Source organism: Rhamphochromis sp. 'chilingali', assembly GCF_963969265.1.
Source record: "Rhamphochromis sp. 'chilingali' genome assembly, chromosome: 16".
Taxonomy (NCBI): domain Eukaryota; kingdom Metazoa; phylum Chordata; class Actinopteri; order Cichliformes; family Cichlidae; genus Rhamphochromis; species Rhamphochromis sp. 'chilingali'.
The window spans coordinates 36,334,909-36,347,956 of record NC_137943.1 but is presented as its reverse complement, the minus strand read 5'-3'; the positions used below and the strand labels follow the sequence as shown (position 1 = coordinate 36,347,956).

Below are 13,048 nucleotides of genomic sequence, written 5' to 3'. Positions count from 1 at the left end.
ACGGGGTCAAAGGTCATCATGTGGTCACATGACAAAACGACACCAGAGATGAGAAAAAAGTGCATTTATTAATAATTTGAGGTGGGCGGCTGAACCCTGAACTGCTGCTCATTGCGCCCCCACCTGCCAAACTGTACAAACCCCGCCCCCTGCCCTGCCTTCACCATTTTGTGAAAAGGACACTTGAGAGCCCACCTGAGCTTTGCTCCGCCCATCTGCTAAAAACCAACACACACTCGATAAAAAACAAACACGAGTAACAAAAGGCTCCGCCCTCTTCAGAGGAAGGCGGGAGGGGCCGGTGCCGCATAACATCCTCTCATTGGTCTGCCAGGATGATTGGTCTGTGAGGAGGTGTGGCCTGCACAGCCTGTCCTCTCCAATGAGGAGGAAAGGGTGGAGCTAGTCTGTGTCGGAGTCACTGGATTCCTCAGAGGAGCTCTGGTCTTCATCGTCCTCGTCTTCCTCATCGTCGTTCTGAGAAAGAACAGGAAGTGGTCACAAAACAGGAAGTTCTATATCCTGCAACACATGAAGGGACGGACGGATGAAAAGGGCCCCGCCCACAAGGTCATTTATCAATATTTATATAAAAATGTACTTTCAAATAAAACAGGATATTGTCTCTGCTGGACTGGTGATGAACACCGTGGTCAGTCAGCCTTCACTCGTGTCTCCATGAACACGTGACTGACCTCATCGTCATCGCTGTCTGTGCTTCCTGACGTCTCGTCGTCTTCGTCAGAGTCCGATGACTCGCTCTTCTCCTCTTCCTCATCCGAGTCAGACATGTCCTGCTGGGATATGGACAGACCCTGTTCACCACCACAAACGGCACATGAAATTTAGCCCGGCCCCCAGCCTTTCTGACTAAGTAGCTGTCATTACCTTGGCTCGGTACGCCATCGCCCTCTTGCTCACCGCCACTCCGGGTGTCGCAGCTCTTGAGCTTCCCGCCTTCCCCTTCGCAGTCACGCGGACTTTAGCTGCGGGGCTGCTGCGAACTTTGGCGGTGCTGCGACGTTTCTAAACAAACAAACAAAGGTTAGCGCTGTAACGCACGGACAGGTGAGGCGGCGTGAGAGACTCACCGAAGACGAGATCTCCTTGTAGACGGCGCGGTCCTGAGGAGACAGAGACTGAGAAGGGAAACAGCATGTTAACGACCAGCAGGGGGCGACAAACCTTTTACTAATATTTCATTCATTTGTCAGCGGAGGCGGAGTCATCGTGCCTCACCTTGACCCAGGCCTCCAGCTCTGCCTTGTACTCCACCTGCTGCTCCTCTACCAGCTTCTTGTACTTGTCCTTCTGGCTCTGGCTCAGCTTCTGCCAGCGTTTCCCGATCTCCACCATCCGCTCCTTCAGGCTGAAGTGGTTCAGCTCGCCATTGGTCAGCAGCTCCTGGGAGAACATCTGGTAGCCGCTCCTATTGGACAGAGACAGCAGTGCACAGAGCGAGGCGACCGTGACAACGCGGCTGACCGCCAATGTTTCAATAAAGGTTTTTGAATCGGGGGCACAGACTCACACTGGAGGCTTCTTCGGCTCGCCGTCAAACTTGGGCTTCCGCTGACCCCCCGCTGGAGTCCTCATCTCCAACAGCTCCCTCTGCAGGACACCCACAGTCAGTACTAGAGATGGACCGATCCGATATTACGTATCGGTATCGGTTAGATACTGACGTAAATTACTGGATCGGATATCGGAGAGAAATAAAAAATGTAATCGACCCATTAAATATCACAAAAGCACCTCACAAAACTTGCGACACGGAGTAACTCGGCTCATAACTGTAGCACGTCAGAGCAGTGTGCATCACATGATAGAGCGGCTGTGTGTATTTGTAGCCTCGCTACCAAACCAGCATTTCATCTCTGAGGAAGTGATCCCGAGAGAAGTAAAGCAAGTGTGCAAGTTCATCTCTGAATGTTTGTAAAGCATTCCAGCGTTACGTTTAACAGCCGATATATGGAGCGACTGCCTCTTGTTTGTTTTTGGCCCACTTTGAGCCAGAAAGAGGAAACCAGCGGCTGAACAACAGCAGCAGGTTTAAGCTTGATCAGCTATTGTTAGAATGTATTTATTATTACTTTCTACTCGAGGATCTTTTTCTACAGCTGACGTAACTGTGCAGGGGCGGATCTAGCAAAGTTTAGCCAGGGGGGCCGATAGGGCATTAACAGGGAAAAGGGGGCACAAAGACATACTTTTCTTTCTTGTTCTCATTTAAAATGTCGAGCTTTTAATAAATAATTATCTGACACCCAAAGTTTTAATCTGATGTAAAATGTATAGAAGTCCATTACTGTATATAGTAACTGTTAAGTCTAATATACCCTAGTAAGCTATAGTACTTTTTCCATCTGTGCAGTCTGCAGCTGTAACCCTAACCCTGTAGAAGAAAGATGTTGAATCTATTTAATTACTCTTGAAAAATAATTTAATTCTGTGCATTTTTTTTTTCACACTGCATCAAATTAAAGTTGATTACGTCGATTAAGCATCATGAGGTGGAGGGTGGGGTGGGGGTTCCCTTTTTTTATTTATTTTTTTCTGGGAGTTTGCACTGTTGCTGCAGTTGCTTACTCTTTAAAACACCAGAGTAGGGAGGATGCTGCAGGTTTAAGTTTATTAGATTGATCAGTTTTGCTGAACTATGAAATGTTTTGGCTGCAGTGCATTTTTTGCATACAAGTGTAACAGAATAGCTTCAGTGTTGTTTAGTTTGTTTGTTTTTAACTTGAGTATGAACTCATACAAAATGCAGCAAGATATTAAAAAACACTATATCGGATTCATATCGGTATCGGCCGATATCCAAATTTAAGTATATCGGTATCGGACATAAAAAAGTGGTATCGTGCCATCTCTAGTCAGTACAACAAAACACAGCAGGGGGAGGAGCTAGACACAAAGAAGGGCACTAACTAGGGGAGCAAAGAGGGTGGAGCCATAACCAAACAGGAGTCATGTGAATGTAAAAGCAGCTGTTGTTGACATGCTAGCAGCTGCACTGACTGCAACTGGAAACCAGTGACAGGGAGCTAGAAGGTACAGGAGGAGGAACAGTAGTCCCAGTGGCAACGAGAGGAGGAGGGTGTAATTACCGTGGCGAGGAACCCACGGTAATTACACCAAACATCTGATTGTTGGGTTTTGATTGTAGGGCCAACCCAATCCGAAGCGCCCTGAGGAGACTGTTGTTGTCATTTGGTGCTGTATAAATAAAACTGAATTGAATTGAAGACACCGTGAGCTAACAGCTAAAGTAGCATGAACCCCCCGCGCTCCCACCCAAAATGGCCCCCTCTCTAACGCGGTACGTTAGCAGTGCGTTACTTTGTTTCTTCTTCGGATACATTTTCCTCTAAAGAAAGGGGGAGAAAAAACTTCCCGTTTGGCGGCGGATATCAGCGCCGAACCTCGTAACGTTTCTGGTCTTCTGCCGCCTTCTTGATCCACAGAATCTTCTCCTTCTTCTCCATCGAGTTCCACGCCATGTCCATCGCTGCCTGGGCCTTCCTGCGGTCACTCTGTGGGTTGTGTCACATGACACTCAGTGACGGTACGGAGAGTTTTTACCTGCCATTTACTGCACGCGCTCCTTACTCTGTATTTAGCCAGGTAGTCGCCAATCACGCTATGCTGCCACATCTCCGCTGCCGTCTTTGGTGTCTCTGGAAGCTTTGCTGCTGCCGTCTTTTTCCCGTCCCGTCTTTCTTTTGGCGGTCCAGCAGGGACCCATGGCTCAGACTCCGCCTCCCGACACCGCTCCTATTTAAAGAACACAAAAATGTGTTCAGACAGTTTCTGGTGATGTTGCAGATGGCGCCGGCTCGGCAGGTTGGTTACATCACCGTTCAGACTGAGCGCCCAATAAACAGGCAGTAAAAGAAGAGCCAGGCGCACCTTGACTGATGGAGACTTGGCTCTGTGGGGGCTTGAGGCCACGCCTGCACCCAATTTGGCCCCACCCATTTTCTCCTCAGTCATGACTCTGTCACGTTCCTCCTCTGGAAGACTCTGAGAAAGAAGCAGAGGTTACTTCCTGTTTCCTGTAGTTTAAGCAGCAGCTCTGGAGCCTCAGTGGACAGGATCAAACATGACAGCCAATCACAACGTGCCTTATTATTGTACGATCTACTGTACAAATTAAAGCGCCTCGAGGCGACTGCTGTATAAATAAAAGTGAATTGAATTGAGGACCATCTGTTGTATGAAACAAGTAGTTTTAAAAGCTAGCTAGTTAGCCAATCAGCCTGCACTGTCACAGTTAGACCCCGCCCCATCCCGTTAATTCCAACCATGAAGGTGAAAGTGTAAATACAGCCCCGCCCATCGCTGTCCTGTCTGTGGGCGTTTCCTCTCGCTCTTCAAGGCGCTCTGAGGTCTTACCTCCAGGAAGCGCTGCAGGTCGATGTCATACTGCTTCTTTTTCTGTGGAGACAAAGTTGAGGTTAGAGAGAGGTCAGAGGTCGGAGGTCAGAGCGGTGCCGTCGCTCACCTGCTCGCAGCGTTTCTGGAACATGTCCTTCTCCTTCTGCGTCATCATCTTCCACTGTTTGCTGCACAGCACCATGCGCTCCGTGCTCGGCACGTCCTTCATGTTCACCATCAGCTCAGCGCAGTACAGCGAGTACCCATTACTGCGAAACACAGGTACAACACGCAGTACAGCGAGTACCCATTACTGCGAAACACAGGTACAACACGCAGTACAGTGAGTCTGGGATTGGTGGTTGCCAGGATGACGGAGTCAGGCTCCACCCCTTAGGTCCAGTCAAAGGAATTGTTCACGCTTCAGCACACGGACACACTTTTATGTTTCATGCACGGAGTCCTGACCTCCAGCACAGGACATCTGACCTCACGATGCTCTTCTGGAAGAACGGTCACAAATTCCCACAAACACTCCTAAACCTGTGGAAATCCTTCCAGAGGTGCAGCTGTTACAGCTGCAGCGGGCCGACATCATGTTACACTCACGCTCTGCCGTCAGGAGGTCAGGTGACGTTACCTGATGTCACCTGACCTCCTGACTTCTAAAACCGGTTTATCGGTTATACTGTAAATTGTGCTGAGTGAGATAATAAGACACAGAAGGCGTCACTCTGACCAACATGTAGCGTTTACACAGCTTTTGATGCGAGCCACAGAAAGTGAGCTGAGACTGATGCGCACTGTGACTAGATAACAGCTGAACCAATCAGAGAAGAGAGAGGACAGGACGCACCTGTGAGGACGCTGTGATGAACATTTCACTTATTCAAACAAACGCTCTTCCTTTGCTGCAGCTGTTCACTGTAACGGCAAACAGGAGCTTTCTTCTTCTACTACTGAGAGGGAAGCTGGAGGGAGCCGGAGTAGGCAAACAGCTGCCTGCATGGACCATCGACTACCTTACCAACAGACCACAGTATGTGAGGCTCCATGACTGTGTGTCCGAGGTGGTAATCACGGGGGCGCCACAGGGCACGGTTCACCTTTCCTGTTCAGCCTTCACATTTCAGACTTCGGACGATTGCCATCTACAGAAGTTCTCAGATGATACAGCCATCATTGGATGCATATCAGACAGGAATGATCAGGAATACAGGCGGGTCATCAGTGACTTTGTTGGCTGGTGTGAGACCAACGTACTCCAAATCAACGCCGGCAAGACAAAGGAGATGATCATAGACTTCAGGAGGAAGTCACCCCTACAACACCGGTGAACATCCGAGGGAAAGACACTGAGATAGTGGACTCTTATAAGTACCTGGGTGTTCACCTCAACAAGAAACTGGACTGGACAACAAATACAGACGTCCTGTATAAGAAGGGCCAGAGTTGACTCCACCTGCTGAGGAGACCGAGGTCCTTCGCAGTCTGCAGGACTCTGTTAAGGACGACACTGTGGTAGCATCTGCCCTTTTCTATGCAGTGGCCTGCTGGGGGAGTGGATGCACGGACAGGGACAGGAGCAGGATTGACAAACTGGTGCGGAGGTCTGGCTCCGTGCTGGGATGCCCCCTGGAGTCTGTGGAGGTGGTTGGTGAGGGGAGGATGTTAGTAAAGCTGACATCCATCATGAACAACCCACATCACCCACTGCATGAGTCTGTGAGTGGGCTGAGCAGCTCCTTTAGTCAGAGACTGAAACACAGGAAGCTGCAGGAAGGAGCGCTTTCGCAGATCATTCATCCCAACAGCAGTTAGACTATAACTCCTCAATCACGATGTCATGAGTCACTGGACACTGTGAACATCCACGGTCACCACTTCATGCATAATGGACCCTCCATGTGTATGGACATGTGCAGGTATATATGTATGTATGTGTGTGTGTGTACATGTCTATAAACAGGAATAGTAGTGGTACAATAGTTATGTCAATCTATATAGTTTATGTCTTCCATATTTCCAACCATATCCATAATCACATACTGTGTGTGCTACCATTGTATGTAGTGTATTATCTTACTTTTTTCATTGATTGTACTTATTTGTATTGTTGTATTTCCTTCATGTATCTGTACCTGAGCTGAGGTGACGCAAAAATTTCCCCGTCGTGGGATCAATAAAGTCTTATCTTATCTTACAGTAATGAAACCTTTGATCTCAGCCTGAATCATCTGAATAAAATAATAAATGTCGTCTTTTGTCAAAGCTTTAAAAATGAGAAAGTTGGACATGTGAACTTCTGAGGGACGCGACCTCTCGGCCGTAGCTGCGGCAGGGTTAGCGTGAACATGTCAGCGCAGACTCACGGGGGAGGTTTGGTCGGCCGCCCGTCGAACTTGTCTTTCAGCTGTCTCTCGGCTTTGGTGAGGACGGAGCGCACGTGATCGTCCGAGTTCACGTCTGGATGAGCTTCCAGGTACACCCTCATGCTGTCCTAAAACAGGAAGTGCAGTCGTGAGACCCGGCGGTGAGACTTTCGGTTTCAGCCCAGATCATCATCACATCGCCCACACGTCCCAGAAGCTGTTACAAACACCGGAGCTGGTGTCGGCTCGCTTCCAGGACTCGTGTCGTGATGATGGTTCAGGTGAAACGCTGAGGCCGAAGCGCCTGCTTCCCGTCTCTCTGGTACCTCGTAATCTTTTTGGAGCTCCAGCGCCTTGCTGATCCACTTCAGTCTCCTCTTGTCGGACAGCTGGGACCACTGTCTCCTCAGAGCATCCTTCAGCTCCTTTTGACTCACCTGAAACAGAAACACAGTCGTGAGGATGCAGAGACGGGTCCTGACAACGCTCCGGGCCTCGAACCGGCAGCAGGTCTACGAGCTACCGCCGTGAAACTCTCCGCAGACGCCATGACAACACGTGAAATCAGAGCACCGAGGAGCCGAAATGAAGTTTTGTATGATCACGAGCAGGACGCCTCCTGCGGGGACAAAGGAGCTGCCTACACGGCAGGCGTGATTCTGGCCCGTCTATGAACTCTGACCTTTTCTTCTTTCCATAGTTTCAGGTGGATTCGGCTCAGCTGATTGGCTGGACCACCTCTAGAAGACTCTCGGAGAACTCGTCTGTCTGAACCCTTGAGAGGAGCACGTGATGGTTTCAGCCGTCATGAGACGTTTCCATGGTGATGACTCACCTTCCTGTTGGGACCGAACCAGCCGATGCGCGCGGAGCGGCAGGACGCCGCACGTCTCTGCACCTGCCTGGCTTCATGCGCCCTTTTCTCATCATCACACAAAACTTCATTCATGGACGTGCGGGTTGGACGTGTTACCTAAGGTTGACTATATCGACCATCGCCGATGGGCGGAGCCTTTCACCGGTTGTTTTTACAACAGCGATGTGTTTATGTGCACCGGTCTGTGAAGCTAAGAGAAGCAGTCAACGCAAACAATCATAGCGCCGTTTGAACGGCGGCGACTCGTTTGCTCCGAGCTCAGAAAAGACTAACATGTGATTTCAAACGGCCACGCTGGTCTCAGTGGCTGCTTTGTCCACTCGGTGTTTATCTTTGCACACTCGACCCAAGGATGATCAAACAGTGTCTATATTCACACTGGAACTAAAGGAGGTCGAATATTCCCTCCAAACATAACGCGTGCACAATTCTGTCGCTCCGCCCATCTAAAAGTCTGTGCGTTTGGTCTGTTTCACATACGGCCCAACGACATCTCCTTTAGGAACACGTTTGCTTGTTTTACCTGCTGCGCGGTGGTTTGCGCGGAGCGGTCGAGCCCTCCGATTGGACCGGTGCAGAGCTGCTGCGGCTGCACCGGCGGCACAAAGACATGCATGTGTGTGCTGAGCGCGTACCTCAGGGTGCAGCTTCATGTAGGTCTTCTTCTCGTGGTTGTACCACAGCTGTTGGGGGGTTTTGGGTTTCTCCGGCAGGTCCGACTTCTTCCTCTCCTCGATCAGCTCGGGGTGCTCCTCCCTGCGATCAGCTGACATTAGCCATGTGTGCGCCAACACCGTGACCAACACTGCTACATGTAACAGGAAGTAGAACTCACTTGAATCGAGCCATGTTCTTCTCGAAGTCTTCTTTCTCACGCTGGAACTCTGTGATGTACTTTTGCTGCGGAAGGACAAACAAACATGTGTTTGGTTTTTCGGGACTCGAACACGGACACAACTGCGACCTCGGGTTGTGCTGCTGAGCGCACCTTCTTCTTGTCGGGCAGCTCCTTGTACTTCTTGGACAGGATCTTGGTGAGGTCCAGGTTGCTCATCTCTGGATGGATTTTGGCGTATTTGGCTCGTTTCTCCATAAAGAAGCGAAAGTATGGCGTCAGAGGCTTCTTTGGGAAATCTGGGTGAGTCTGCACACGAGAGAGGTCAAAGGTCACAGGTGAACCAGCACATGTCCCAGCAGGTTCTGGCTCCAGAAGGCCTCACCTTCAGTTTCTTGCCTTTATACGGGTTCTTCACGAACTCGATGGCGTCCACGATGAGCTCCGTCATTGTTCGGTACTTCCTGACCTGAAACACAGACTCAGGTCAGTTGAACCGTCAAAACCGAAAAGCTTTAAATCAACACAGCGATGGCTCAGAGGCGTGGTCTTTGGCCAGCGTACCTCAGACGAGACTTTCTGCCACTTCTGGCGACACATCTCGCCGGTGAAGCCGCCAAAACAAACTTTCTCCCAATCAAAGTGCGACTCGGTGGTTTTGTACTTCATGGCGTCTCCGTCAGGCAACACGGTGCGAATCCTCTCCAGCAGAGTCAGACAGTCCTCCTTACTCCAGTCATCTGAGCAGGGAGACAGCGGTCAGGGCAGGGCCGGCGAGGGCGCGTGCCCCACGGCCGAACGTCACAGAAAAACACGTTCGTACGTTTTCACAAAAATCGCCACAATGGTCGTCTGTGAGGACGAAGGTGCACACGGGTGTAACGCTGCAAACACGCAGCTTCAGGCAAACCGACAGTCTGCCCCCCGTCACATCTGAACGCTCACTGGAAGCACTTACACGCTCATTCCAAGTGTCATCAACTTCCTGTGTGGACGCTGCTTTAGCAGAGTTCCCGCGGGCCTACATGAACTGACAGGCGAGTACCTGAACACCTGACAGCGCTAACAGCAGGTCGGCTTACCTGGTTCAGTCTTGACCCTGGCGCTCTGAGCCGTGGAGACGCTGCTGCTGCCGTTCATCCTGCAGTGACCGACGGAGGAGGCTCCGCCCCTCCCTCTGAAACACAAAATCAAACAGGTTTACTGCGGCAGGAAGTGCTCACGTGACCATCAGTACGGCTCAGCTTGTGTACTTCCTGTTTCTGCCGGTGTGGGGCAGCGCCGAGGCCAACAACACCTGATCCAATGCCCTGTTCTGGCTCCACAGGGGACGCTCTCGAGCTCATCCTTTAGCCGAGCGAAACCAGCCCGACTGCAAGAGGCGTCGTCTGAAATGGGCGCCGTGACAGAGGACGCCCTGTCCTAAATCCTAAATCACTAAAGGACCAATGCGGGTGTTTTAAATCAGTGTCAGGTGAGAAAGGCTGCAGGAGCAAAGGGGGCTGGATTTAATGTGACCGTGTTTTTACGGCGCCCCCTGCTGACCTGCGCAGCGTTTTCACACGTTTGGCTCTCTGTAGCTCAGAGGAGGCGGGCTTTTGGGGGGGGAGTCACTCGCCTGTGACACGGCTAGAAGTAAGTGGAGCGTGAGTCACTGAGCAGAATATGTCGCCTGATCACCTGACACGTCACCTGATCCCTGCTGCCCCGCTGTAGGCTAACACGTTGAAGGTCAGTGACATCACCTGTTACTGTATAGAATGTACCAGGTGTATTTATAGAGGATGACAGCTGGCCGCCACCACACTTTCACACCTTCATCTTCTCACTGCCCAATCAGCTTGCAGCTCACACCATGGCGGCCCAACAGTATGCGAACTTCCTGAAGGCTTCTTTTCATTTACAGAAATCAATCTGAGCGTGCCCAGAAACGAGATTCTGCACACGCAGTGAGGACACTGTGTTTAAGAGTCCTCCAGGTGTGGCATGCAGAAAGGCTCCAGAGCGCCACCCTGAGTGATAAAAACGTCAATGCACACTTTAAGGTCTGTGTATGAAGCCACGCCCCCACACCTGGGCACCATCACCTGTAGTCTGATTCTTCCAAAGATGCAGCTGCTCTTCGGAGTTCACACATCTGTGGCGCCATGGCGGATTCTGATCCTTCGCCACTGGACAAAAAATGATGACTGAGGGGTCTGCAGCTGCCTGCACAGGTGTGATCGGAGTGCACACCCACTCACAGTCACAGCACCAGCTACAGGGCACAGAATAGCCAATCAGAATGTTTCACCTGCAGCAGCTTCACTGTGAGGGTGCCCACCTGTGTGCACCACAGGCATCGTTTGAATGACCTCAGACTGACGTGCACCTCAACTGTCCTCACCTGGCTGAGCATTAAACTCACGTGACATCACCACACCAGTGTAACCACAGAGGTAACCGGAAACAGTGTGTGTTTGGTGACATTGCTGATGATCGATTCTCAGACAGGAGCTGATCTCTCACACACACCGGTGCCATTCTGCAGACGGTCCCCGGGTTCTGGGTCCGGACGGCCGGGGAGCTGGGCTCGGCCCGGTAAGCTCTCCGGACCGCCAGCGTCTAGCTGCCCGGTAATGGCGTCCATCCTCCGGCAGGAGTCAGCACGTAGCTTCCGCTGCCACGAACCGCCGAACCGAGCGCGAAGGTTTCCCGGTGAAACCTGTCTGAGCGACGCGGAGACCAAACCGGAACAAACCGGATGAAACCGGATAAAAGACCCGAGCTAAAGTCTCCGGACGGCACACGTGGAGCGTTTAACGGCTTTAATCCGACAAAATGATGACACGTAAAAAGGTCGAGCTCGAGTCTACCCGCGGTGCAGGAGCACCAGAACCCCCGAACCGCCGAACCCTTTACCCGCAGAACCGGAGCTTTGTGCGGGCGGGACGGGCTGCAGCTGCCCCACAAGCCTCCGCTGCAAAGCCGCCATGAATGTTGTGGCGACTCGGGGACGAGCGAGCAGAAAAACCCAGAAATGCGTTTAAAATCGGAACCTGGCGCTTACCTGCTGGTTCGGACAGAAAGCCGGGGTGATTCTGCACGGCACCGTGCCGGTTCGGCTGCTTTCGGAACCGTGGAAGTGTGTTTTTTTCAGCCGTAAACCCCGGGGAGTCAGGTCGAAACGAATCCGACAAAAGGAGCGTCTAGTCCGGTATGAAACTCCGCCCAGCGCCGCAGGGGGAGGAACTCCGGGGGAAAACATGAGGACAAAGGCGGAGGATGAAACCAGAGACAGCGGCCACAGCGGCAGCCAGCCCCGCGGAGCCGCAGCACACGCACTCTTTAACGGACGCTATTTTACATTTACGCCGTTTTCACTCAAACCCAACTGCGACTGCGTGGTCCGAGCCCTCTCCGCCACCCTCTCCGGGTCCAGATGCTGAACCGGTGGGAGGCCCGGGGACCGCCGGCTGGCCCCGGCAGAGATGCGGCCGGGGGCCCGCGGAGCACAGCGGATGCTCCGAGAGGAAACCGTCGGTGCTGCCAGCAGCTCGGGGCTCCCTCCACAGCCCGGCGCGGTGCTGATCGCGGGTTGAGAGGCGGCAGAGGAGCCCGCTAAGAGCAGCCGAGTCCCCGTGATCAGTGACGTCATCATCTGAATCCGCACCTGCCGCAGGTGGGGTGAGGTGGTTCTGCTGTTTGTCCTAATAAACTTTTTTTATTTAGAATAAAAACAGCCTTTATTTTGAGTTCTTGTGACTTTAATTCTGGAGTAAACTCGGAGGACCCTGCCACCAAGTACCTCGGGCTGTGGGTGGACAATAAACTGGACTGGTCATGCAACACAGAGCACCTGTATAAAAAAGCCCAAAGCCGACTGTACTTCCTCAGGAGGCTGAGGTCTTTTAACATCTGCAGGAAGCTCCTGAGGATGTTTTACCAGTCGGTGGTTGCTGGAGTACTTTTCTATGCTGTGGTGTGCTGGGGGAGCAGCACAGCAAAGAGGGACTCATCCAGGCTGGAGAAACTGATCAGGAAGGCTAGCTCTGTGGTCGGCATGAAGCTGGACACTCTGGTGACAGTGGCAGAGAAAAGGACACTAAAGAAACTGATGGACATTATGAACAATGCTGGGCATCCTCTGCACACGGCCATAAACAATCAGAAGAGTCTGTTCAGTGACAGGTTGCTTCTCCCCAAGACAAGAACTAACAGACTTAAAAACTCCTTTGTCCCACACGCCATCAGACTGTTTAACTCCTCTCTGGAGGGGAGAGGGAGGGGAAACAGGAGGACAAAGGAGGGAACAACTAAGCTGTAGTGCCTCTTCACCTCACTGTACAATACCTTGTGCAATACTTTTTGTAAATAGTCAACAGTGCAATAGACTCAATACTTGAAATGTGCAATTCACTTGTATTTTTATTTTTATTCCTATTTATTCTATTTATCCCCTTTGTATATTTTATTTATATTTGTCTCTGTATTTATATGTGTGTGTGTGTGTGTGTGTGTGTGTGTGTGTGTGTGTGTATATATATATATATATATATATATATATATAACAGTTCTGTAACTGTAACTTCGGTCGTTGCTGTG

At 51.2% G+C, this 13,048-nt stretch overlaps 1 protein-coding gene across 1 annotated transcript; it reads right to left on the bottom strand.

Annotated features, from left to right (window-relative positions):
• Nucleotides 1-104: 104 nt before the first annotated feature.
• ubtfl (upstream binding transcription factor, like) lies at nt 105-12,811 on the bottom strand. Its single transcript, XM_080906740.1, is given in 21 exon segments — nt 105-477; nt 696-797; nt 889-1,026; nt 1,092-1,139; nt 1,240-1,429; nt 1,532-1,611; nt 3,426-3,536; nt 3,613-3,777; nt 3,913-4,026; nt 4,399-4,440; nt 4,508-4,657; nt 4,660-4,693; nt 6,753-6,880; nt 7,079-7,189; nt 8,265-8,385; nt 8,465-8,529; nt 8,618-8,773; nt 8,850-8,933; nt 9,029-9,204; nt 9,547-9,641; nt 11,514-12,811. Coding segments are annotated over 20 exon segments (2,148 nt in total). The 5' UTR covers nt 9,605-9,641; nt 11,514-12,811; the 3' UTR covers nt 105-402.
• Between the last annotated feature and the right edge of the window lie 237 nt (nt 12,812-13,048).